The 27,741-nt window shown below is 40.9% G+C and overlaps 2 protein-coding genes across 4 annotated transcripts; one reads left to right on the forward strand and one right to left on the reverse strand.

Annotated features, from left to right (window-relative positions):
• Positions 1–247: 247 nt before the first annotated feature.
• On the forward strand, positions 248–19,903 carry LOC309698378 (solute carrier family 22 member 13; the record flags this gene model as incomplete). 2 transcript variants are annotated; one of them, XR_014274080.1, is made up of 10 exons in its annotated part: positions 248–580; positions 3,748–3,851; positions 4,629–4,783; positions 12,374–12,542; positions 12,690–12,804; positions 14,566–14,669; positions 14,764–14,975; positions 15,073–15,181; positions 15,265–15,544; positions 15,643–15,715. XR_014274080.1 is itself a non-coding variant. In XM_082520772.1 (10 exons), 10 exons carry the CDS (start codon positions 248–250, stop codon positions 15,743–15,745), a joined length of 1,617 nt encoding a protein of 538 aa, XP_082376898.1. In that variant the 3' UTR covers positions 15,746–19,903. The 2 variants fall into 2 exon arrangements, 1 of the variants encoding a protein (XP_082376898.1); XM_082520772.1 differs by having other exon boundaries at positions 15,265–15,477; positions 15,643–19,903.
• Positions 19,613–27,719, reverse strand: LOC309698384 (counting factor associated protein D). Of its 2 annotated transcripts, XR_014274081.1 has the most exons (11): positions 27,518–27,716; positions 26,814–26,873; positions 26,638–26,730; positions 25,879–26,051; positions 24,670–24,931; positions 24,384–24,579; positions 24,093–24,286; positions 23,921–24,012; positions 21,708–21,869; positions 20,219–20,408; positions 19,613–20,132 (listed from the first exon to the last, which is right to left on the reverse strand). XR_014274081.1 is itself a non-coding variant. In XM_082520783.1 (10 exons), the coding sequence occupies exons 1-10, from the start codon at positions 27,561–27,563 to the stop codon at positions 20,926–20,928; spliced, it is 1,296 nt and encodes a 431-aa protein (XP_082376909.1). In that variant the 5' UTR covers positions 27,564–27,719; the 3' UTR covers positions 20,448–20,925. The 2 variants fall into 2 exon arrangements, 1 of the variants encoding a protein (XP_082376909.1); XM_082520783.1 differs by lacking the exons at positions 19,613–20,132; positions 20,219–20,408 and adding an exon at positions 20,448–20,943 and having other exon boundaries at positions 27,518–27,719.
• Positions 27,720–27,741: the final 22 nt, after the last annotated feature.

A 27,741-nucleotide genomic window follows, 5' to 3' on the forward strand; every position in this document is an offset into this window, starting at 1 on the left:
AGCCTCATCTGCAGACACTCGCTGCCCGTGAGGTGAGAGTGTGTTTGCAGAGGGAGGATAACCTTCTTGAGCTCGTTTCAGTAATTGTTAAACAACTTCACGTGGACTGACCACGGCAGCACATGGTAATTTATCTTGTTTGTCTCCATAACACCGCCTCAGTATCTGGTCGGTATTTACAACCATCTTCCGCCTCCATCTCCCCGGCTCATCCACTCCATTGGAGCCAATTTGACCTACATTTGAAATGAATTTCGATCAGATCCTCTCTGCCATTGGAGGCTTTGGCAGATACCAGAAAATTCTCTACATATGGATATGTCTACCTCAGATCCTCCTCGCCTTCCACATGCTGGTGAGCATCTTCACCGGAGCCACGCCGCCTCATCAGTGCCGCGAGGGCTCGAGTCCAGCAGCGGGGAATCAGTCCCTGTATTCAGCCACCCTGAACTTCAGCCTCTCCAACTCCTCCTGCTTCTCGCAGGATGTCGTGCTGCTGGGCAACGGCACTCAGCGCGTGCCGTGCAGTGACGGATGGGTCTACAGCAGGGAGACTTTTGAGAGCACCACCGTCACCGAGGTACAGAAACATGACCATCTGGTCTGTTCGGTTTGGGCTGAAGATCAACTTTAGTCATTAATCAGTTCACTTTCATGCTGGGAAAAGAGGCGGAAATCAAAAAAAGCGACAAAAAGGTGTCAAATAGTAGACGGTAGGCTATCATTTGATACTTTTTATTGCTTATATTACCTATTAAATACTTATTATAAGTATCAGAGTAAGGATTTTAATCTCACTAATATATAAAAAGACATATCCAAAGATCATTTGCTGCCAGTGTGGTTTTTAAGCTATGGTGTGGTATCTTTATCCCAAAGTTGGGACTTTTTTGTGTTACAGCAGCCAAAACTACCAGTGTTTAAAACATTTATTAGACCAACACCTAGTGTAGCGTTTATGTCTAAATTAACCGTATTGATATTTACCAAAATCATCTTCTTTTGTTTCTGCAAAGCCTAATCCAAGCGTGCTTAAATTCTTTTATTTAAATTATATTTTTTAATGCTAAAATATAATCGTTGTTGTTAGCCGTTGATTCCCAAATTTACTGTTTTATAAGCAGAAAAAAAGGGAAGCACTTAAAAATTATATTAAGATGTCAAATTACGGTTATTTACTTGCAATGTTGGCCTATAATATGTGAAACACATGTACAATCTGTCCCGCGTGAATGATATTAATTCGTTAAGTGCCAGAAAGAACATTTCTGTCACAGGGTAGAAGCCGCAATAAGTTTTTGGCAAAGTGACTTTCATCGATCTTTTATTTATCCAGTTAAAAAGTCTCATTGACTTACGACTTATGTGACCAAGTGGGTAGCAGAATTTGCAACAAATATCTAGAAGGAAATTTTAATTATTTTTTTTTTTTAATTTCCTAGGAAGATATTTTAATTGGCCATAAAGGACTACACTGGTTATAATGTCGCAGTCATAAAGATATGAAGAGCTTGCATTTTTTATGTAACCCTTTGTAAATTCTGTTCACTAAACTCTATTTACCAATATAAATAAAGATATTACACATAGAAAACGCATAGAAACATTGGAAATCACTTTTTGGCAAAACCTGAATTTAGTGTTTTATGTAGGCTACCTATATAACAATATAGTTTTCTTTATTTAGCCTGTTTTTGACAAATATTTGTGTTGTTCTTATGACATGTGGTCATATGACAATGCTTCTTGGCAATAAATCATAGCTTATTTGTTTTCCCTTTAATGTCGTGACAATTGTCAGGAAAATGCATTTGTGGGTTGAGCAGCAGAGTTGAGTACGTGGGTTGTGCCGTGAAAAACTTGACAAATCTTAATCGCTGTTGCTACATTTTCTGTGACCAGCACAACAACATTGTCTGAAATGCGACAAATAGTGATTAAGACTGGGATGCCATGCCAAAGCAGAGTGTGGCCAAACTAGTGAGGAGGAGGTGCCGGGCTGTTGTGGCTGTGTACGGCTTTTCTACATGCTGCAGAGGCCCCTGTTTGATAAATGAATCAGTTGTTAATCTGCCAATATCTCTTGTTTCTTCAGACTTCAATCATATAACCCAATAAACAACACCAAACAAGAGTCACGATTTAAGAGAAGATTTGCAGGTTTTTCATCGGTGCGATCCACATACTCAGCTCTGCTGCTCAACCCACAAATGCATTTTTCTTACAAACGTGGCACCATTTGGCACCCAATGTGGCACCCAAATAAACTGGCTGTCCAAAGAAATAATCAACCAAACATAAATGTTCTTATTTTTTGTGCTAAATGCATGTAATAAAACAATATGGCAAGGCAAATATCTCAAAATCCATGGAAAAGAAAGGAGCTAAATAAGGAAAAACATGAATAAAATAAAATAAAATTCAAATATGTAAAAATCTGAGAAATTATTTCATGAAAGACTGATGTGATGATAAAGAGTAATGAACCCAGCACAGCAAACATCCACATTAGCTTTCCAAAGGGCCTTGGAGCCAAAATAAGCAACTGGCCCCACTCACACCCTGCTGCACCCCTGCTGTTCACGGCTGCTGTTGTAATCATACACAAATTAATCAACAACAGTTTGTATTATATTACATAAGAGTCTTCTTGGCATAAAGGTTCTTGTGTCCTTGATATTGTGCTGTAGTGCCACATATTTTCCTTGACTAACAGTCACTGTCTCAATAAAGGGATTCAGAAATGATTGCCATCATTTTGTACTGCGACCATATCCTGGACAGTTTTGCCACTTCTTCTTGGACTTTGGAAGGTTCAGTTTGTGTGCAAGGACTATTTTATGTTATACGTTTAATGAGCCAGAACAAAAACAAATGACAGTGTAATTTGAAAATCATCAGTGTCTGGTCATTTACAGCTGGTCAGCTGCCATTTTTGGCAAGTATAGACTGATTTAATCATATTTCCTTAGAGGTTGCAGTCAATCTGACCCTGATGCAGCTCTAACCCTTTCCTAAGGTCCATTTGCACTTGGAACTTTATGACAGTGCTTTGTTTTGTCCAATGCCAGTTTGATACCATACTCTATAATCAATATCAGCAAAGAGCAGCCCAAACACACAAGCAAATTTACTTTGACAATACTCTACATAGACATAGGTACTGGGCCAGATACAGCTACAGGATCTGCATAAACATGCGCAAAGCTCCCATTGCACAGCTTTTGTGCTGATGTTAATGTCAGCAGCAGTCTGGAGCCCTGTAGTTACTGAGTCAGGAGAGCGTTGGCAACTTTTCCACAATATGCGCCTCAGCACTTGAAAGGCCTGCTCTGTAAGATTATATGGTCTGCCACTTTGTGGATGAGTTGCTGTGATTTGGTTCCTAAAAGCTTCCACGTTGCAATGATACCACTTTCATGTTATTGTGTAGTATCAAAGGAGAAAGAAATTTCAGGAACTGACTTGTTTCACCGATATCATCCTACTACAGTACTACACTTAAATGTATTGAGTTCTTTTACAAAAGTGAGGTGCTTAAGATTACGTGATGTAGCCCGATACTTTGCCCACAGAGTGTATGTCACTTGCACCAGTGTGTGAATGTGTGTGTGAATGCGCTTTGGGGTCCTCAGGGACTAGAAAAGCGCTATACAAATACAGGCCATTTACCATTTGCATGGCCATTCACCAATACATAAGAAATAAACAAATGCACAAGGAGTAACTTCTTTTTCCATCTACCAGTGGGACCTGGTGTGCAGCAAAGCTGTGTTCAACAACATTGGATCATCTATCTACATGTTTGGCCTGCTGGTGGGATCGGTGGTGTTTGGAGCCATGGCTGACAGGTAGGCTTTTCTCACTCGGCGCACAGATAGAACAAAGTGTCAGATCCTCAGCATCAAAGCACGACTGTAGGGGTGGCCACTGCTGTAGGCCTTTGCATGTGGTAACTGTATGTAAGGGGAGCAGTTAATTTATTTGCTTCATCAGCTACAGATACACACGATAAAACTGTTCAGACTTAACTGTGTGACAGTAAAAATCACCCATACGTTTAACATTCTTGTTCATTCTCTGTTTTTTCTTTAAACTAGAAACAATAGAAGGGTAGTATCATCAATATCTTGGAAAAGTCTTTGAACTGACACAGTAGATCTATTGCAGAAAGACAAATGGGAAGTGGGAGTGGGTCATGAGACCTGTGCTTCCCTTTTATTGACGGAGCTGAAAGGGTTAAGAAACTGAAGAGTGAAGGCTGCAGTGGGTGGTAGTGAGCAGGTGGCAATATGTGGTCTTCCTGGTAAGTTAGGGCTAAAGTGAACAAAAGGAAGCGTTTGCACCTGAAAAGAAAAACAGCCCAGGGAGCAAACTGAAGTTCCCAGCTTTGTTACTAATTTTCAAACCTCAGATTTTCTCTGGTGAACATAAAGTTATAAGCACTTGGTTTCTGATAACTGCACCTCCTACACTAAGAACTAGATAAAGACTTAGTATTTTTTTCTTTTATGTGTTTCGAGCTTAGTGTGATATCTTTACTTCTGTTTCGTTGGGTCTACTGGTGCAAATCTTTAATAATGAGGGAGGGCTAACTCACATTCCTGTGTCCTCTCTCTGTCTACAAGGTATGGCCGACGCTTCGTCCTGCTGCTGTCCCTCGCTCTCCAAACTGTGTTCGGTGTCGCTGTGGCTTTCGCACCCAACTTCCCGGTCTATGTGATTCTTCGCTTTGTAGTTGGCACAACAATATCTGGTGTCATCATCAATGCTTTTGTACTTGGTACTAAACAAACACACACACACACATACTCAAACCCTGCATGAGTATGATGATTTGAGGCTGCTGTAGTGGAGCGTCAGCACAGAATACCCGACAGGCACTTACCTTCCTACTGTGATCATTGTAGTGTATGTATGCATATGTGTTGGGTGGGCCAATCGGAATGAAGCTGTGCACGAACACCGTCATGCATGTAGCAATTATTAACATCTATATGTTTTTAAAAATATTTTAAATAAATCCAAATTCTTTTGATTTTCATATAGATCATGTCTCATGAGTCATGTTCAACATACGTTGCCCATTCGAAACGTAATGTTCACCAAGACAACCATAAATAAAGGATGAAGAATTTGAGAAAGCGCTGCTAGTAATTATAAAAAAAGTGATGTTTTCATAAAACACAGTGGCTGATATATAATCTCAGGTTCATTTAAATGGTGAAAAAAGATAATTCATTAATATTTTTTTAATAATGCCATGTATGACAGGACTGACATTTCTGTTGATGCAGGATAGTGTGTTTATGTTTTTTAAATGTTTAAGCGTTCCTATTTTAATTTCCTCATTATGACTTTAATTTTAAAGCAATATCAGATCAATAAGATGCATCTCAGACATATAAGGACCTCATTTATTCATATAGAACTTTTATACTAAAAAACAACTTACATTTCAATATTAAATATTTAATTTGGTAATTAATTTATAAATTAATTAATCTATTAATGTTATTATTATTTTTCAAAACTTTTCACACTTTTCTGATGACTTCAGGGTTTGTCATTTTCCGAAGAGTTTTTAATAAAGAAAACATAATGACATACGCCTCAACAAAATCATCCTCCTAGTCAGTGTTAAGACTTTTTAAGTTTTATTAATCGTCACAGATCCAGCACAGGCGTGTTTCTGGTTGAGTGTCCCAAAAGTGTGTGTATAAAAAAAACACGTTGGTATCTGTTGCAATGTGATTACATTTACTTTAAATGCAGATTAAATGCAGTTAAAACACTATTTCAAACCTACATAGTTTTATATCCTGGCTGATAAACTTCAATTTTATTTACTCAGAGTGGAAACATGGAAACAGCTAACGAGGCTCTAATTAGATACACTGAGAGACACCGCTAATACAAATTTATGGTTGGTGTCTGTGTGGAGTCTGAGGGATTGTGGGATTTGAGTCTGTGAAGATATATTTGTACACAGTTCTCTAAAAAAGCCAACAGCACATAAACTGACATTGGTGGCCCTGCAGATATGTTCACTGCTGACTGGTTGAAAGTATATATTTAAAAAAAACATGCGTGGGAAGCACAGATAGTATTTGCAGTGGTTAGTATTTATTCTTTCACTTGGTTTCACTTCACTACAAAGATGTTCTTATTGTCTTACAACCAGAGCCAATATCAGCACAAACATGAAGGGAACAGTACACACCTATAGCATGCTGATCAGTGGTTCCTGCAGGTTGCTGGTTCTCGCTGGATGAAATCAGTTACAAAGAGGATGCTGCACCATAAACCTGCTTCTGATTTGAGATTACTGTGGTTCCCAGTCGTTTGCATGCAACACGTCAACTTATTTCCAAACAGTCTGTGACTGCCAGCTGAGTGAATGGTAAATGGATTGGTTCTTTTATAGTTATAGTTAAAGTTTTCTACTCTACAAGCACTTTTTTCTACATCTGCATCTAACATTCACACTCACACTCTGATAAATGCACTGGGAGCACATCAGGGTTCAGTACCATGCCCATTGCCCAAGGACTGGAACAAGCACACTAAACAACAAGCCTACCGATTTGTAGAAGACCTGCTCTGCCTCCTGATGGCCAGGGTGGCAGCAAGCCTTGACAAAGCCAGAACCAGAAATGGAGAACGCTGACTGCAACAACCTGCCACTGACCAAAGCAACCTCAAGGAGGTTTTTGCCAACCCGCAGGGTGATACACATTTTTTCCTTGTGACCAGCGGTTGCCAGGTTTTCACTGAATGGGTCTAGGCTTGTGTGACTGGGGGTTTAGGAGTCTATTTCACAACAACTGCCAGCAACCTGCAGAAACCACTCAAAAACTAGTCGAAGAATACTCATTTTTCCCTCACGATTGGTTGTTGCCAGATGGTTACAGAGCAGCCTGTGTGACATTTAAATTATCAACCCCTTTTGTGAGTGTGGACTCTTCCTCTCTTTGCTCTTTAAATACTTTGCTTCTTTTATTGATTTTTATTGATTTTTATGCTGATTTTTTCCCTTTTTTCCGTATGAGCTTACCTGCGATAGCTTCTGGATACTGAACACTTATAGATCATCAGGACTAAAGTGTTCTTAACAGAAACAGCAACATTTTTATAGTTAGCTTATCTTCAGCGCTCCGTGTGTTTGTGGCCTACACACAGCTGAAGCCTGATTACAGCGTCTGGGCACTGAACAGCCTGGAAAGATGCTAACCGCTCGGCTAACTAGCAACAAGATGCCTTCCCTCTCCACAGATGACTACCACAGCCTCCTGCAGAAGATTTCAGTACTGGAGACAAAAATTCATCGCTTAGAAGTAAACGTGGAGGTAAATGGACTGTGTGGAAATGAAACAACCTTGCCTTTGATTCAAAACAATGGCGATGAGCAAGCTAGTACACAGCTAAGGAGCACAGATAACATGACCAAGAAAGTAGACTCTGTGCATTATAATAAATCCTCAAGCGAAAATCCCCCCTTGGACTGTCTTGGTGCAAAACCAAGACATAAATCATGTCTCCTGGAAGGGGGAGGACGTATCACAGGCAGAGCACAGCGAGCTGAAATCTCTGAAACCGACTGGCCTTCACTTCCTACAAGACAGGGAAGCTCTTCAACCCCTGTATATGGGAGGAAACAGGACTGGACAACCGTGAATAGGAAGGTTAACAACAAACCTCCAAAACAACTGAATGTGAAACTGCAGAACAGATTTGCTCCACTATCAAAGGACCCTGGATCTATATCGGACAACCATCCATCTAAAAGTAGCGAAGTAAGGACTGAAAATCTGTTGAAAAGTAAAAGGCCACAGGGAAAGCTAAAGGCTAGGCCTGAAACTCTGATTTTGGGTGACTCTGCCGTTAAGGATGTACAAAGGATGTGTGGTAAGAACACTAAAGTGCTCTGCTTCCCTAAGGATATGGTCAACAACCTGAAGGAGAGAATTCTTCAAATTGCAGATGAATATCCAACTGTGACAAACATTGTTCTGCATACAGGGTCAAACGATGTGTCCAAACAACAGTTGGAGGTTCTGAAACGGGACTTTACTGGATTATTAAATACTGCAAACTCGCTGAATGCAGCTGTATTCATCAGTGGACCTGTACCGCCGGTCAGAGGAGGAGACGAGAGATTCAGCAGGTTGTTTGCACTGAATAAATGGCTTATATCAGCATGTACTGACCACTCAGTGCATTTTATCAACAACTTTAATATTTTTTGGGAACGCAGAAGCCTGCGTTCCCAACCCAGAAGAGCTTCGCCCAGAAAAGCTTCAGAAAGGAGAGACATCTGAGGCAAGAAGAGGGGTCCCTATTTGCCTCCAACTCTCTCAACAACACCAACGACCAGGACCAGGGACCATGACCTTCCCCAGTCCCCCAAACCCCTGACAGGCCATCACCCTCTCCCCCCCTCCCTTTCTCCCTCCTCCCCACCCCTGAAATTCACTGAGGAGATGATGGAGCGGGTCAGTGCTGGGCTCAGATCTACCCCCCGGCCCAATCCCTTTTTGTCCCCCATAAACCCCCCACCAGAGCAGCCAAAGGTTTGCCATCGAGCCCCGCCCTCAACAAAGCAATCGAAGTTACATTGCCCAGCCTCGCCCCCCTTAGTTCCTCCTTACCACCTTCATGCTCTGTCTCCGCAGTCTGATGTGTGATGTGTGGAGGGTCCGGGCTGCGAGGATTATGGCAGTGGTGACTTTTCCCAGGAGAAGCTGGGACCCTGTTTACTAGAAGGTTTTAAAATCTCTGTACTTTTAGGTGACAGAAGGAGACATGTGGCCTGGTCAAAACACAGAGAGCTGCACTCTAAAAGATCTTTAAATATAGTAAACATACCTTGTGTGCCACAGACTGCTCCCAAACACAAGGGGGCAAATAATGCCTCTAAAACACTTAAGTTGGCTTCATTAAATGTTAGATCTTTAGCTGGGAAAACATTTTTAATTAATGATTTAATCACTGAGCACAGCCTTTTTTATGTTTTTAACTGAAACTTGGTTGGACCAAAGTAACAGTGGAGCTGTTCTCATCGAGTTGACCCCTCCTAACTACAGTCAAAGGAGCTTGCAAAGAAAAGCGTCTGGACTTCTTTAAGTTGCTTGAAGACGTTTCACCTCTCATCCGAGAAGCTTCTTCAGCTTCTTCAGTTCTCGGATGAGAGGTGAAACGTCTTCAAGCAACTTAAAGAAGTCCAGACGCTTTTCTTTGCAAGCTCCTTTGACTACGATGACCTGGATGACTGAGAACCTTCACAGACCTCCTAACTACAGTTTTATCAGTGAGGCCAGGGTGAGCAGGAGAGGAGGGGGGGTTGCTGTCTTATTTAATGACTCATTTCAATGTAAGCAGCTCTCTCCTGGAAGTTTTCAGTCTTTTGAATATGTGGCTTTACAGCTGAAGGCCCCATCCAAAGTTGTGTTTCTTAATGTTTACAGGCCTCCCAAATACTGCACAGACTTTTTTAATGACCTCAGTGAACTGCTGTCTGTGATCTGTGTTGATTTCGACTGTGTAATTATTGTTGGAGATTTTAACATCCATGTGGACAACCCTCAGGACAAAGGGACTAAAGACCTGAGTAACACTCTGGGCAACTTTGGGCAATTTCAGCACACACAAATATATCAACAGCAGTGATCACAAAACTGTGTATAACTGAATACAGTAGTGAGATCTTTAACCAGGTCTTCCCATTAACACCTGGCCTGTCCAAAGGTTCAGTCAATGAGCTCGTCAATAGCTTTAATGCAAAAATGTTAAATGTAATGGATACAATTGCTCCCATTAAGGTGAAGGTTATCTCTGGAAGGAAAAAGTCTCCATGGAGAAACTCCACACTAGTGAAAAATGAAAAAAGAGAGTGTAGGAAAGCTGAGCGCAGATGGAGAAAAACAAACCTCCAGGTTCATTATGACATCTATAAAGAGAAACTTCACAATTGTAATTTACAACTGAGGAGTGCAAGGAGGTCCTACTTCTCTGACATCATCACCAAAAACAGTCATAATGCTCGGGTCTTATTTTCTACAGTTGACAGGCTAACAAACCCTCCTGTGTCAGTAGCAGCTGAACTTCATTCGACCATGGCCTGCAATGACTTTGCCAAATTCTTCACAGAAAAAATCCAAAAGATTAGACAAGCAATTGGTACATCAACAGCAGATCCAGGATATGTACTGTGTCCACCAAAAAACTGTTTAAACACCATGAAACAGTTTCAACCTATTAACAGCAAAGACCTGGAGGACATCTTAGGTCAACTGAACTCCTCCTCTTGCTGTTTAGATGTCCTGCCAACAAGTGTTTTCAAGAAGGTCTCAAAGACTTTGGAGTCAGACCTGTTACAGATCGTCAACTTTTCTTTAATGTCAGGTGTGTTTCCGGAACCACTAAAAACTGCTGTAATTAAACCTATACTGAAAAAGGACAATCTTGACAAGACACAAGTGAACAACTACACAGGCCGATCTCAAATCTCCCATTTTTAAGTAAGATCATTGAAAAAGCAGTTTCTCAACAGCTCAATTACTTCTTAAAACAGAATAATTGCTACGATGCCTTCCAGTCAGGTTTTAGACAGAACCACAGCACTGAAACCGCTCTGACAAAAGTGTTTAATGACATATGTCTGAACACAGACAGTGGAAAAAATGTCAGTCTTAGTTTTACTGGATCTCAGTGCAGCATTTGATACAGTTGACCACAACATATTACTCAAACGACTGGAGAACTGGGCAGGTCTTTCAGGAACTGTACTAAACTGGTTCAAAACTTAGAAAACAGGAAATACTTTGTATCAATAGGTAACTTCACATCTGAGCAGACAAGTATCACATGTGGAGTTCCCCAAGGTTCCATCTTGGGACCCCTTCTGTTTAACATTTACATGCTCCCACTGGCACAGATTATAAAGAACAACAAAATAAACTATCACAGCTATGCAGATGACACGCAAATATATATCACAATGTCACCAGGAGACCAAGGCCCTGTACAGGCTCTTGGTAAATGCATTGAGGAAATTAATGACTGGCTGTGCCACAATTTTCTCCAGCTAAACAAAAACAAAACTGAAGTAATAGTCTTTGGTGCCAAAGAAAAACGATTACAGGTCACCAGAGAACTTCAATCTATACACCTAAAAACCACAAACCAGGCAAGAAATTTGGGTGTAGTGATGGATGCAGACCTAAACTTAGAAAAACACATTAAGACAATAACAAAATCAGCTTACTATCACCTCAAGAATATATCAAGGATAAAAGATCTGATGTCTCAACAGAACCTGGAAAAACTAGTCCATGCATTCATCTTTAGTGGGCTTGATTACTGTAACAGCATCTTTACAGGTCTACCTAAAAAATCAGTCAGACAACTACAGCTCATTCAGAACTCTGCTGCTCGAGTCCTCACTAAGACCAAAAAAGTGGACCACATCAGTCCAGCTCTGAGGTCTTTACACTGGCTGGCTGTCCGTCAGAGGATAGACTTTAAAGTTCTGATGCTGGTCTATAAAGCTCTGAATGGTTTAGGACCAAAATACATCAGTGACCTCCTGACCCAGTATGAACCTTCCAGATCCCTCAGGTCCTCTGGATCCGGTTTTTTAACCAGACACGGAGAAGCTGCATTCAGCTTTTATGCTCCTTATATCTGGAACAAACTCCCAGAAAGCTTCAGATCAGCTGAAACACTCAGTTTATTTAAATCCAGGTTGAAGACTCACCTATTCTCAGCTGCATTTGAATAAAGCACCAAATCCACACCTTTAAGCTTAAATTTCAAAACTTACATTTTAACTACTGATTTTATCTGCTGTTTTTTTTTAAATCGATTTTAAATCATGCTTTTTATTTGTTTTTGTTTTTTAATGTCTCTGTAAAGCACTTTGAATCACCTTGTTGTTGAATTGTGCTATATAAATAAACTTGCCTTGCCTTACTCACTTAAACCTTGTTACACATCCAAAAAAGCACACAGGTTATATCAGGTGATTAACGGTCACAAGATTCGTGGTCACATGACTCAAAACCTCATAGACTACTAATGCACCACCATGCCAGACATTTAAGAGCTCTGTCTAGCGCTTTCCTTATTTTCACCTAAGTTCTCATACAGTTATTTTTTGTGCTGAGTAAGCAAACATGACAGAACTTTTAGATGTAAATTCAGGCTTTAGACAGCTAGGCTCTCCTCATCTTTATGCTAACAACAAAGGAACACATTTGTGCAGACCTTTCATTATCTTCAGATATGCAAATAAACTGGTTGAAAGCTGTTTTTGCAAAACCCTTGCCACCATTACCCACAATTCCTCTCCTCTCCTCGCTTCGTTCTACAGGTACTGAGTGGACATGCACCAAGAGACGCATGCTGGCTGGTATCATCACCGACTATGCCTATGGCCTGGGTTATATGCTGCTAGCAGGAGTAGCATATCTTATACGAGACTGGAGAAAGCTGCAACTAGCAATATCAGCCCCGGGCTTCCTGCTTAGCTTCTATATATGGTGAGAAATTCAACTGACATCTGAATATAAAATCTGCCCTGCTCAGACATGAAAATACACCTGCATTTCTATGAGTGTCTTGCATGTTATCATTCCTCATTTTCTCCTTTTCTCTACCTCTCTGTTTGACCTCTCAATGCCAACAAGGGTGCTTCCCCATTCGGCCAGATGGTTGTTGGCCAACAACAGGAGAGAGGAGGCCATCGCGCTCCTTCGCAAGGCAGCGCTTGTTAATGGTCGTGTCTTACCTCCCACCGTACAGGTGTGTGTGTGTGTGTCAGGTTCAGGATCACCTGGTTCAAAAACAGTGTTTGTGACAGTGCTAGGCTTTATTTTTACAGCCACCTTTCTCCTGTTTACTCTGTAATCTCTAACAAAAACCTCGTACTCCTCCAGCAGCAATCGCACACAAACCTAACTGCATTTCAGATCACACACCAGTAGTGTGAGCATTCATTACATGCTACATTAAACCAAGGGAAAACAGTGAACAGGGCATGCTGTCCTGGAAGCAAATGTTTGCTCCTTTGATCTTCATGTGGCCTCGTGCGACTCTGTAACAAAATTAAAAGAAAATAATCACAGAGAAATCTCCTCCCCTTACAGCTGCCTTTATATCAGCAGCGATGATCTCGGAAAAGCCGCAGAGATTTCGTCGTCTTCATCATTTCCATGCGAAAAAGAAAAGAAAAAGCCATATTAAATGTTTTGTTTTGTCTCGTAGGACTCATGCTGCAGTTCTCTCATGAAACGGGTCCCTTTGGCATTTTCTATCTGGCAAGATATTCATAAGAATTAAATATGAATCAAGTGAAAGCTGAGCTTCCTGAGGAAAATGAGACAATCACGAAATGAGGAGTACAACTTTTATACAGTGAAACTTAATAAATAAATAAATAAAAACATACATTTCTAAGCTGGTTTTCAAAGCTGAATCCTCTGATTTGATGATGGCCACATGAAAGCTGAAGGACTTGAGGTTTCGTGCTGAGAACACTGTTTTCTTGATTTGTTTTAATGCAGCGTGTAATGCATGGTCAGGATAGCAGGGATTTTCTCGGGCTGTGTGCTGAACACGTGCAAGTTTGTGGCACAGATGAAACTTCAATAACTGGTTGTCATGACTCACAGCTGGTGATACACTATTGCAGTCTAGTGACGACCTTCCAGACTAATCAGTCTTCCCGTTACCGTGGTTTCATGTACAGAGCTAGACGGAGAGATACGCAGTAACTATATTGTTTGATCAATATGTAAAAAGGCTTGAATTAATTCACTTCACATGTAATGAATAAAGAATATATGCAACTTTACCTTTTTGAATGAAATTACAAATAAACGTAAATTTTCCATGAATTCTATTTCAGTGCTATCAGGCCAAAAATGATCCAACAATGTCCTGTATATGGCTGTGAAAAAGGCCATCCTGCTTTACTACTGAGTATTTTATGTACTTTAAATTTTGATACTAAAACATGTTTTATTATTAATCATGTACAGGTGTTAAAATTGAAATTGACAGGTGGGGAACCCTGAGATAGATGGAGCAGTGCCACAGGGGGGTTAACTTAAATAAGTCACATGATGATGTGCACTGGGAGTTACAGTAGTTTCTTTGTGGACAGCCGGTGATCAGCTGACCTGTACTCCTGGTGTTGATGACTCAGAGGTTTACTGCTCCTTGTGGATTTAGCTAAATGCATTCGGCAAAGATATAAGCAGTCGTTACATGAGCCATCATGACTGCTTAAAGCCAGCGTGGCTAAAGGCACCTGTACCACAACACTGCTAAGTACTAGATCAGCCTACACATAACTGTATGGGGTTTGTAAGCTGAAGCATGCTCCACACCTTATAAAAACATCTGGTTTGAGGATTTTTAATGTAACACTTAGATTTAAATATAGTATATTTTGATTTAACATTTACAGTACATCAAGTAGTGTAGGGATGTTTTTAATGTACAGGTAAAATGTAAAAGCCTCTTTTGTGGTTTCTTATTCGTTTGTGGCGTCCACATCAGGTTGAGTGTGAGATATCGGTCGAGGGGAAGAGAAGTCACTCGGCTGTCGATCTGGTACGCACGCCTCAGATGAGGAAAAGATCGCTGATCCTGTTCTATGTTTGGTACGACTTCTTGTCGTTTCACTGTCATTTTCAGCAGAGACAATGTCTCTGTAGCTTTTTACCACTCCTCTCTTTCTCCCCTTTGAAATCACAGGTTTGTGAATGTGCTGGTCTATTATGGTCTCTCACTGGGCGTGTCCAGGTTGGGGACAGACCTCTACCTGACCCAGTTCGTGTTCGGGCTGGTTGAGATCCCAGCTCGTTCTCTGGTCCTCGTCGTGCTGCCCTTTAGCCGCCGACTCACTCAGAGTGGCTTTCTGGCAATCGGAGGCCTCGCCTGTCTGCTCATGCTTGCAGTGCCTGCAGGTAAGATGGAAACTTGCTAAAATGCTTTTTCTTCCTCAAAAAGCTAATATTAAAATTTATTTCATCACTTGAATGATTTTTCTCCTTTCGTCTGCAGATCATCCCAATCTCCTGAGTGGTCTCGCCATGGTAGGGAAGTTTGGCATAGCGGCGTCGTTTGCTGTGATCTATGTCTACACTGCTGAGATATTCCCCACGGTGCTTCGGTGAGACTTCTGTCCTAATCATCAAACGGTTATTTCAGTGACGCATTCCTGAAACTGTTTCTTTTCCCTTGCTGTGCCAAAAGGCAAACAGGAATAGGCGTATCCTGTATGTTTGCAAGGATAGGTGGTGTGCTGGCACCCATTATCAACATGCTGCATAACCACAGCCCGGCCACACCCCTCGCCATCTTCGGCATCTCTCCGCTTCTGGGAGCTGTCCTTGCCCTGGCCCTTCCTGAAACTGCCAACAGACCTCTTCCAGACACAGTGGAGGATGCAGAGAACTGGGATGTTAGGTAATTGTTTAAAAACCTGCTTGCTTCTGAGCAAAATACAAAAGAAAGGATGAAAGTAAAAACGCAGGTTAGCAAACTTTAACACACAGTCTTCAATTTGAACTCCAAAGCACATGAAACCTCTACACTTATGAGTGTCTACTTTTTGTTATTCCTCTCTCGCAGGACACCTCCAACCGAGGAAAACCCAGAGATGTGTGAAGATGATAGCCAATCAGGACGCAGCACAGAGAAGCTGGAGTTATGCAATCTGGCAAGCCACACCTAATGCACAGCCTCAGCTTTGATGCCAGAAATACTACTTTTCACAAAACCCTCTATGCAATTACACGTCAGGTGTTTGATTCTGAGCAGAACATATTTCAAATGGAAAAAAAGCAGCACAGAAATATCTGTGTTTTACAATCTTTTAAATCCATCAGAGATTTACACCTTTTACTTGAGGTTTGAATGTGGCTAGGCAGAATAATAGCTCCTATTAGGATTTTGCACATGTGTATATATTCATCCATGCATGAGAGCACTCATACATCACTTCCCTGCCACCAGAACGTCTGCACTGCCTTTTGGGTGAAAACAATCAGCGTAAAAGTGCATTACTGTAGGGTCTTTACATCAATATAAAGCTGAGTTGGATTGTTCTGTAAGTATGTCATTTAAGTAAAATTTAAAGAGTAAACAGTCACATTTGTAAAATCTGCCAGTTTAATAATAACTCTATAGCAACAATGAAAACGCAGCAAAAATTAATTTAATCTTCTCCTGTATGTAAGTCGGCTAACAGTTAGCTTGTCAGACATGGCTACAGCAAGCTAAAGCGACTTCCTCTCTCCTTCTGCGACACTCGTTAACTCCAGAAACTTCTTGTAGAACCACATGTATTAACTTGAAGTAATAGTTCACTGTATGACTTTCTCAGTCTACCACGTTATCGTGGAGGAATTCTGGGACATCTTCCTTACAGCGTTGTTTCAGTTCATTGAGGTTTGCAGGCATTTGTTTATACACAGCTCTGTTAAGCACCTGCAACAGCATTTTAATCAAATTGAAGTCTTGACTTCGACGGGACCATTGTAACGCCTGGATTCTTTTCAGCCGTTCTGTTCCTGCTGTGCTGTTACGTGACCATATTTGGGTCAAACGTTAGCTGACGGACAGATAGTCACACGTTTGACTTTAGATCACTTGTGTGTACGGAGGAGTTCATGGTCGACTCAGTCACTGAAAGATGCTTAGGTCACATGGCCAACAGGAAGCCTGAATCATCACCCCTCCACCACCGTGCTTCACAGCTGATATGAGCTGTAAGTGCTGATATGCTGAGTTTGGTTTTAGCCAAAAGATATTCTTCAGAAGTGTTGTGGTTTGTTCAGATGTTACTGTTTAAACCTAAGCATTGGTGCCATGTTCATTTTAGAGAGGAGATGTTCTCCTGGTAGGTCCTCACAAGCAAGCGACTTTTTCTGTCTTTTTTTAATTGTACTGTCATGAACTTTAAGATTTAACATTCTAACTGAAGTGTGTAGACTCTGAGATGTAGCTCACGTAGCTGTTTTTTGCTGTTACTCTGAGCATTTGGTGGTCTGACTTTGGGGTGTCCATTCCTCTGAAGATTCGGTAATGTGTTAACACACACCTGAATGCACCAGACCATCAAACGTCTGCTTTTTTAGAAGTGGTCACGCTTGTTGTTAGTCAGTTAAATAAACTGTGTTCTATTATCCTCTTAATTGCTTTGGAAGCATTAAATGTGTACTTGGGTCTTCACAGGCAGCATGAAGTCCAGTGAAAACTTTCTGTTTCACGTGACTGTAACGGTGCTGATTGTTGATCTGTGTGTGCTGCGTGCTATAAATTCGCAAAGATCTCCGGACTGTGTTTCGCACCACTTAAAATTAGGTATTGTTTTCACTCAAGATGGGTGTGCGGTTGCTGTTCAGGGCAAAATCCCTGGACGCGCTGCTCTTGTGATTGGGGGTGCCGAACGCACAACTAAACGTTGTTTAAAGACTGGAGAAGACTAGCAGACTGCCAAATGCAACGCACCTATTCTCCAAACGTTATTACTGCATTTTAAACATTTTGTTCAAAGAAACATGCTTGATATTTTTGTATGAAAGTGTTTTTGTTTTGGGCATATGTTGGTTGTAGCACAAATTTATATTGCAAGCAACTGCCTCATCTTCGTCTCAAGCCAAGAAAAAAGAGACTAGTCAAGTGAGACTGCATGCACTAGTGAAGCCTTTTAGTTAGACTGCTGTATTTAATAGATTTGGATGAAAAAAAAGAGATTTGACTGTTATCAGCATGTGGGAGAATATTTGATTTCAGCAGTGTTGTTGTTGTTGTTGTTGTTGTTGTTGTTTTTAGATTTGTTCTCCTTTTATTATTGTCCAATACAAATGGACTGCAGCATGTATCAATGATAACACTCTATGAGTCTTCACAAGCAATCAAGGGCTGTTATTGTTATGAATTATAGAAGAAATTCGATTCATGTATCGGATGCACTTGAATGTGCAATATGATGCCATACAGTGCTGTGAAGTATCTGTGCCCCTTCTTGATTTTATTTTTACACATTTAATGAAATCATCATTTAAAAACTGCATTTTGCGTTTACTCTGGTTACTCTGCTTAATGATCTGAAACATTGTGACAGATGAGAAAAAAGAAAAGAGGGACTCAGGAAGCGGGCAAATACTTTCACACAACACCGTATGTTTGTGCTGTTATTCAGGCACAAGCATTTACATGTCCAACTGTAAAATTGTAAATAGAAATAAAATGCAATGATTTGCAAACCTCATAAACCCACATTTGATTCACAATAGAATATGGAAACAATATGGAACATTTAAACTGAGAAAAAAAATGATTCTAGCTGCTTATCAGTCCTGAGTCTTTATATCTTGTTCTCTTCATGATGTGCCAATTGCTTTCTGTTGGTGGAAGGTCTGGACTGCAGGAAAAATTCCAAGAAAAAAATGGAAAAAACCCCCAACATGTTTTACATTAAAGTGGCAAATTAATGAGAAAAATGGCAAATTTGCCAGGAATAATACAAAAAAAACCTTTTTCTTAGATGACCTAATTTAATTCTACTTTTCAATTGGACTTTGCAATAAAGAAATCCTTGTGGTTTAAGTTCAGAATCACCACATTTTCAAAAGCGTCTGAGTTTCAAAGAGTCGTTGTCGTGAGCTGCTATTCATGAGAAAACACACTGATTTGGATGAGGTAACAGCCTGTGTGTGAAGTACTACAGCACAGTTGATATCTTGAGGACTTGTGGTACATCAGGACGCAATCCAACAGATTATTAAAGCATTCAATCCTCATGGTTTGAAGGATTGAAACCATGAGAGGCGTCTTAGGCACTGTAGGCTCAATGTTCTCTCAGATTTGCCACTTTAATGTCAAAAATCTTGAGTTTTTTCTCAAAATTTTATACCCACTCTGCTTTTTTTTTTAAATTTTGGGCCCTCATATGTATGTATATGCCATTCAGCACTGATGGTGCCTTTTCAGATGTGTAATTGCACAGCCCCTGATGCACTCACACACCGTGAAAGACACAGGATTTATCCGGGAGGACATGACGCTCATGTTTTCCAAAAGGAATTTCACATTTCTGACCACAGAGCAGTTTTCCAATTTCTCCGGCATCATTTCTTTATCATGTTCCTGTATGACTTAATATTTTTGTGACCTTCCATCAATTTAAAAAAAAAAAGAAAATAGTAAAGTCAATTGAAACACTTGATATTATTTCTGTTCCATTATGAAAACAATTTGTTGTAAGATTTTTTGTAGATTTAAAAAAACAAACAAACTAAATTCCTTTTGCAAAGAAATTAAAGAAAACAATTGTATAAATGTCGATATGCATGATGTGAGAGTGCACGCCTTAATGCTGGCCACAGCATGTGATGTTAGATGTCATTATAAATGCAACTTCTTTTTATAGCAGGAATAATTTGCCTGTAAAGGACGAGTGGAAATTTGTGACTTATCTGAAATAAGGGCATTGAGCCAGTGTGCCTTGAGCAGTAAAATTTTAATGACTGAGTGAACTTGTTCTGTGTGTGTTTGTGTGTCATCAAGTAGAAACAGACAAAGCAACCAGAGTTAATAACTTCCTGGGACCAGCAAATTTATTTAAATTTGTTTTCAATAAAAATTCTGCCTTCCAGCAGCAATTAAAAAACTAACACCACAGAGACAAAATAGATTATCGGGACGTAACACTTTTTACTTCACAATGATCCAGTTTGTCTTGTTATCAATGCAACACACTGTAGTGCTGTCTCCTCCCAATCAGGCTGCCATGTTTAGTTCAGTCCACGATAAGTTCTTAGGCTTTTTTCCCATAAAGCTGGCCTAACACACACATCAAGATTAAGTGTAATTCAGCAGTCATGAAGTGGCATCAACAGCAACATAAAGGCTTTAAAAGAAGACAGTCTATGCCAGTGTAACATATGTAGCATCAGTGGCAACACCACAGTTGTTATCCTTCATAGACATGAGGATGTAGCCATCATTGCCCCAGTATGTGGACCAAGAGTTCTTGATGAGCCAGTATGGCTCTCCATTCAGGGTGCCATATCCCACTGCAAGCACAGCATGGTCCAGATCATCCACAGTGTTCCCTGAAAAACAGAACCAGCGAGTTACGTTGTTGTGAGCGTGAAGGATAGTATCTAACGCAATCACTGTGGAAAGAAAAAACACTCACCACAAGCAGGTTCGTAGTAGACGCCGTTACTGTAGAAAACAAACGAGCGATGTGATGCGTCGATACTCACGGCAACGGGGCCGTTTTTAAAGAGCGCCAGCTTGAGGGCCAGTTGATCGCCAGACGTGACGTTCGTTTAGCTCTGGATACGTGCAGCGAGCTCGGACGAGTTCGTGTGGCAAAATCCGTTCTACTCGGAGAGAAAAAAATATTTTTAAAAACTTTCTCACAGCTTCTCGAAATCCTCTTTTGTGTTGAAATCCACTGTTAATAAGCAGGCAGTTATTCTGCTGGCTTTTTAAATATAAATTTGTAGGTTTTGCTTTAACATTTAGGGAGGAATGTATTGAAATGAATCATACGCATGTGATTTACTGGGGTTTGTGGAGGGCAAATTAATGGAAAAACAATCCATTATTTAACGCAGAAAGAAAGTATGTGATGTTTTGCTCCTGATGATTCTATGATAGCTGCAAGGAATGTTATTTTAATTGGAATACCAGAGGGGAGGGATTATTGGAACAAAATGTGAATCTTTGTTTGGGTTCTGAATATTTCTGGACCTTAAAATTGCTGTTTTATTACAAAGGAAAACTTAACAAGGAGCACTGGAGAGAGTGGTAGAATAGCTGCCCAGTAAAGGCCATTTATACACACCAGCAGTGGTCATTTCAACTGGCTTTCATCCATCTCTGGCTTTTTGTGACCTAGCACATGTGGGGCAGCTGGGTTAAAGACATGAACAGACATCACATAGTTTATTTTTAAATACATGTATAATATTTAATACTACTCTTAAACAGCAGATCTATGTCTGCTTAGTTAGAGCATGCTAGATTTATGACTGAATTTTGCAAAATACTGTTCAGGTGTCGCTACTTTTGGGTGACACCAGAGCAATTTGGGATAATCACAGGTCACTGGAAGTCAGTCTCTTCCTTTGATGTTAATAAATACACAGTTATACACAGTGGGGCAAACTGACAGTAACTTTCTGAATGCTTTAAGTACTTAAGAGACACATGAAACAGTCTCTGGTCAAAAGCTTGTTTAACTGTAAGACAGGCTTCCTGAGCCTGAAATCAAACATGCCGTTAATACCACAATGATAAGATTTGTAGAATTACACTATTAACGTCGCTCTTTTAAGGGGCGATCGTGGCTCAAGAGTTGGGAGTTCGCCTTGTAATCGGAAGGTTGCCGGTTCGAGCCCCGGCTTGGACAGTCTTGGTCGTTGTGTCCTTGGGCAAGACACTTCACCCGTTGCCTACTGGTGGTGGTCAGAGGGCCCGGTGGCGCCAGTGTCCGGCAGCCTCGCCTCTGTCAGTGCACCCCAGGGTGGCTGTGGCTACAATGTAGCTTGCCATCACCAGTGTGTGAATGTGTGTGTGGATGACTGGTTGTGCTTTGGGGTCCTTAGGGACGAGTAAAGCGCTATACAAATAAAGGCCATTTAAATTTTTGATTTGTTGTTGTGAAATCATCTCACCATCCCCATGTAGGCGCCATATGTTTCCATTGTGGCGATGCCTCCGTGCTTCATGATCCACTCGTACGCTCTCCACTCCTCCCCGCCATCGCAGCCGTTATTACCGAAACCCCAGGAGCAGTCGATCAGCATCTGCTGAGACAGAACCTGCAGAGAGCCCGTCTGAAAGACACGAGCAAAAGTATGATTACACTCGGCATTACATCAGCAGCCTGCGCTTACTCTGCACTAATCATGAATCAAACTCTAATAAAATGCAGACATTTTAATCCACTGATCCACTTTATTGACATTTGATTATATGAAACACAAACAAGACAGCTAAACATTTATAATCGGCTTTCATTCCTACACCATTTTTACTCCAGCTGCAATCTACAGGTTTCTAGGCAGATGCTGTGAGATCACGAAGAACTAAATTCAAAGCGTGCCCCCCCACTGAGTGGCTCTGTTTATGAACCTGCCCATGGGGGTCACTGCATCGCTCAGGTTCAAAGACGACCTGCTGCAGCCTCACAGCAGTACTTCCTCCTAGCCAAAACAAACTGTTCCTGCAATTATTGCAAAGCAATTAGCAGTTCAAGCTGCTTTACCTCAGTGAGAAATGTTAAGATTATTGCACGGATGAATCCCTTACATTTATATATTTATACATCGTTAAACAAGAAGTTGCTACAGAGACCAAAACCAGACCTTAAAAACATGTTTTGGTGTAAAGTTGGACATTTTTACATGGAAGTCCATCACGACCACTGACAGTGTGAAACAAGGATGCAACTACCATAAAGTTTTCTACTGCATTGTGAAATCTCATTGCAACATCATCTCGGTGCTTTGAACCACATGTGACAGCGAGGGGTAATCTGACCATGAAACCGCGCTGATGCCAAAGAGCTTGTCCTGGATAATCCTCCTTTCTGACACTTCAAATGACTAAAATTTACAAAAGGGATAAAGATTTATGGGCTCTTCTCCTACAGACTTTTATAAGGCAGGAGTATTTTTAAAATCACAGATATCACCTCCCCGGTGGCTTTAATAAACTTGCAGTTGCTTCACTTTTCAGACCCAGAAGCTCTATCGATCTTTTATACTTGAGTGAATCGCCTTTGGAGCCAGTCTCAAGGGGCTCACTTCCACATTCACTTTACTTTTCGACCCTGGATTTCGGTGTTCGTTATGTACTTTGCATTTTCTGATCAGTAATTTAAAACTAGATGAGTAAATAAATACTAAGATCAGATTTTACTGATACTCAATGGGAAATTTCCAAGCGCAGCACCTTAAGTTTACTGCAATGCAAAAACATTTTACTTCAGTTAATGTTTAAATGTTGTTACTGCACTGCGATGAAGCAGGAGCTTTAATGTAAGTAATATCCCTGAGACTTCCTCCATCACTGGACCTCAGCCTAGGAGTTACAGAGTTACAGGCCAGGGGCAAGACACATAATTAAGAGTCTCCTATGTGAGGGAGAGACACAGAATTCGGTCACTTCAATGGGGTGCCGTCAAGTCCCAATAAACTGATCCTATGTTTGGATCAAGTTGCTAGGCAACATGGGATAAGGAATGCCTTTGAGCTCAGCTTTCTACAGGATGGAGGCAGCCCAAAGCTGACGTCCCCTCAGACTCATTCATTCACACAGACACACACACTGTAAAGCCCGTCCAACACGACTGAAGTTACACAATGAATCTTCCTGTGGATCTATCCCCAAAAGGAGGGCTGCACTTCGGAGAGAAGGATGTTTGTTTGTTTTTTTTATTTTTTAAAAAAGGTCAGTAGACTCAAACAGCAGCCCTATGCTAAATAAATGTGACAGACTGTCATTATCTATCTAATTTACAAATGGTTATTTTTAATTTTGCAAATAATTCTGCTGGTTTTGTCACAAAGAATCTATATCAGTCATGCACCTTGAATAATTTGCATCTTTGTATTTTATTCATTTCACTGGGCGTATTCTTCTGCCTGCACGAGCCACTTCAATACAAGGAGTATTAAAATAAAACCTAATTTCTCCCTAAAACATCAGAAACTATAGATTTATACCAAACGTAAGTGCACTGGAAATAAACCCAAACAAGAACAGATGAAGCATCAAGCTGAGCATCTGCGGCTTCAAAGAGAATAGGGAAGGAGCCCCATTATTCGAAGACACTGGAATGGGGCCAAGGACTGTGCAGCAAGCTGCCTCCTATCCTTTTTACCTTTAAGAAGAGAGCGCCCTCTACTGCTCCAGTGGTGGCAAAGCTCCAGCAGGAGCCACAGATGGCCTGGTCCTTTACTGGGGTCACGGCGCCTGGGAGGCCAGAGTTAAGGTGAAAAAACAAACCTTCCTCACAGATGCATCTTTGGTGAATATTTAAAGCTTATACACACCATAAAGCCTCCAGTCGAGTGACTCGGGAAGATTGACTCTTTTGTAAGCTTTGAAGGGGAAGGGGAGCCCTCTGTTTGGGGTCTTTCCCCTTTTTCTTCCCCTCATGGTTGCCAGCTCAGACATGGTGCGATCCGACAGAGAGTTCAGAGCCAGAGAGAAAGACATGCCCGCTCTGTTCTTAGAGTGAATGTACCTAGAAAAACAGGGAACCAGTCAGACACACCGCTGAAAAACTACTACTAAAGCTGTAGCCTCACAATTATTATTAAAGTATTAAATGTTGCGCTCACCGTAGGTTAAGAACAAAAGCATGCTCCCTCTTCTCGTGCTCCCTTTCATCGTTGTACTGCCGCTGGAACTTGTCCTTGAAATGGCTGAACATGCGCTGTGACTGGCTTGACGCTGAGGTGTGGATGAGATCTTTCATTGGATTGGCCAACATATGGTGCTCCACTCCAGGACCAGGAAACCCACCACAACTCATGCCTGTATAGAAACACAACAAGAAGGAGTTTTTGTTTTTCTTTTGTCCTCTGAGTCTTCCAAAAGGTCGAGCAGGTATATATTTACACAAACCTTCAGGCAGCAGGAAGACTTTGGGGTTCACGTCAGTGCTGAACTCCTTGTATTCCACCAAGTACTTGTCGTAATGGGACCCCAGCAGAGTGTTGTATCCCATCATCTCATAGTGAATGGGAATGGGGGTGTCTTTTCCTCCATCTGCACCTCGCTCTGAATGTGTCACCCACAGTGTGTACGTGTTCTTCTTGTAACCCACAGTGGTCACATTCTGCCAGACTTCACACAGGGAACCTCTGTAGTACTCCACCCTCAGGAACTAAGGAGGGAAATGAACAACTTGACTTGTCAAAATAAAAGATAAAAACATTCAATGAAATATGTGACTACGATATAAATACTCACAAATGGTGACGGTTTGTTTTCCACTAAGACATACTCCTCATGAAAATGTAATTTACAAAATGAACATGACACTGTAATAAAGATCTTATGACTTATGAGCCCACAAACTCATCAGAAAAGGTTTACTGAGGTAAGCAGTTGAGTCATTTACCTGTTTTCTTTTGCGGTTTTGCTGACACATCACCACTGACCGTGTGATGTCAACTTGTTAACCATTAATACCATGATTGTGTGACAATCATGGTGACAACATAGGATCAAGTGAATGCGTCTATAGTGACACGGGTCTAGAGAGTGACCATCTGACAACCCTCGAACGTGAGGAGGAAAATGAGTACTCCAAGACCAGCGGTGAATGATTGCTAGAGGCTGATGGCAGTTGCTGCAAAAATGACTGCTATAACCAAAGTCACACAGGCCTACAGACAGGTTAATGGTTTCCTGGAAACAACCTGTCACTAAAGAAATATTAGTATTCCCCCAATGTTAGTAATACTGGTAATGGTAGCATATTCCCATTTACTGGTCTGACTGTAAGTGAAAGGCTTATCTACAAACACTGGCAATCTACTAGAAACACTGCCAACTGGTTGGGGAATAGAAGTTTCCCTAGCAACCGGTGGTTGCATCATGTCCAATGTCGAGGTCAACTCTTAACCGATGTGTGCGTGACCTCAGTACACTCTGACTTCTTCTTGCAGTAGGGTAACTACCCCCTTCTGGCCATTAGAATGATAGTATACAGCTTTAAGACTTTTCTGCTTTGGCTTCTGTTTTAACAACCGGAGACTGTTCCATATATACACTTTTACTCATGAAGATCAAACTGAAAAGTGGAATAAAAAGAAATAAAACACACACCTGGAAGCCCTGCACATCGGGGAGCGCAGCCTGCGGTGTGACTGCTTCGTCCTTTGTTCCGTTAATCTGGAAGCACTTCATCACATTTAGCTCCTCTTCAGTGGTCTCAGGCGAGATCTTATAGGCAGTGCCATACTGCTGCTCTGAAGCTAACTGGTAAGTCAAAACCTGGCCTGTTGGTGATAAAGAGTGTTAAAATGAGACATTATTGACTTCTCTAATGTTAATAGTACATTTATTTTGTTAATAGCTCAAGATTTCTGAATGAATATGCTATGTGTGGCTCAGACAAAACCTTATTAGCTATAGTCAGGGCTTTTTGGCGTATACACCTGTCAGTAGAAACGCATTATATCAGGATTCAATTTTATTATTATTATTTCATTACTACTTTGAATGTGTTCATTCTTCCTTTTTCCTAACAGACTACAGTTATGTACAAGTCAAGATGATGATTTGTCTGATGGAAGAAAAACTAAATAAAGAGGAGTATTCGTGGGTAAGTTTGCACCAGCCGTCATCAGCACTGTAAGCATATAAAAACACAATTTTGGTACAAAGTCACATGCAACACAAGTCATCAGATTATGTTCATCACGCGTGCTTACTCTGTCTTTTTTCACTTCTTTTTTTTGCGATAATGTTACAGTCTGGTATCGTTTCTCTTACACAACAGGCACTCAATTTCAAATTACTGATTAGCCAAGCAGGGGAATACAGAATCTGCTTCAGGAGAATCAGCTGAAGGGGGTTTCTCACCGTGGTAGTAGTCTATCCGGCTTGACTTTGCTGTTAGGTCTAACCAGGCCTCAAATGGTTCCTCAATTTCAGCATAGGGCAGAGAGATGATTCCTGAAATGTAAATACTCAATGAAACATAACTTCCAACAAGGCCCAAAACATACTGTGTAACCCTCTGTTAGTTCACAGCTTACCTTTGACATGATAGCTCTTTCCAAAATCAGGAAGGCTATGTACTGCCTTTGCCTCTGTACCTGACAATGAAGCAGAGGTGACAACACATGTTAGTAATATAACTACAGAGCTGTGTGCAACAAGCAGCAAATAGCAAAGCAAGAAATACTGACAGCTATCCCTGGATATTTGCTATAACTGGTTACATGGACGCTACAAACACTGGTCATTTACAGACGCCTTGTTAACTTCTCACACACGGAGCAGAGGATAAAACAGACGTTTGTAGCCATTTTGGCAATATAAGTTATAAAATTAGATAAACTTCTCATACCCCAACCTTCCTTTTTTAAGTTTTAAAGCCCACTTTATCATAAAAGGAACAGGTTAAGCTTTGGTAAATAATAAAGTTAGTTGTGTGCCGAATTAAAGAGTGGTTAGTGGCGCTCATAAATTAGCACTTCTCTCAAGCTAAAACAGGAAGACTTTAATGTGAAAGTTAAAAATTATCGTATGTATTCCTGCTCTACTGTATAGCTACTTACACACAAAGATAGCCTCTTATTTAGCAAACTGAATGCTAATGTACGTTTATTAACATGTTTATTTGCACGTAACGGCTGCGTAACAAGACCCCCGAGTGCTAGCTACCTCCACAGCATGTAACGCTGGCTGACTGTAAACAGCTAACCTAAAAAAACAAATATGAAATGTATTTCCTTACCAGCGACATCGCACAAAAAAATAGCTGCAATGTACCAAAGCTGCATTTTTTTTCTTCTGTATTCTCAGAGTGACAATGAGAACAGCTGGCAGACTAAAGCCAAACCTCACAGAAACACATTGCTCTGCGGACGTTCTTTAACCCCCAAAACAATGATTAAATCATGGAGAACGGTGCCTGCCCGGTCCACCAATCACATCGCGCCGAGGAAGTGTCTCCTCCAA

Source organism: Aulonocara stuartgranti (genome assembly GCF_965226115.1).
Source record: "Aulonocara stuartgranti genome assembly, chromosome: 22".
In the NCBI taxonomy this organism is placed as follows: Eukaryota; Metazoa; Chordata; class Actinopteri; order Cichliformes; family Cichlidae; genus Aulonocara; species Aulonocara stuartgranti.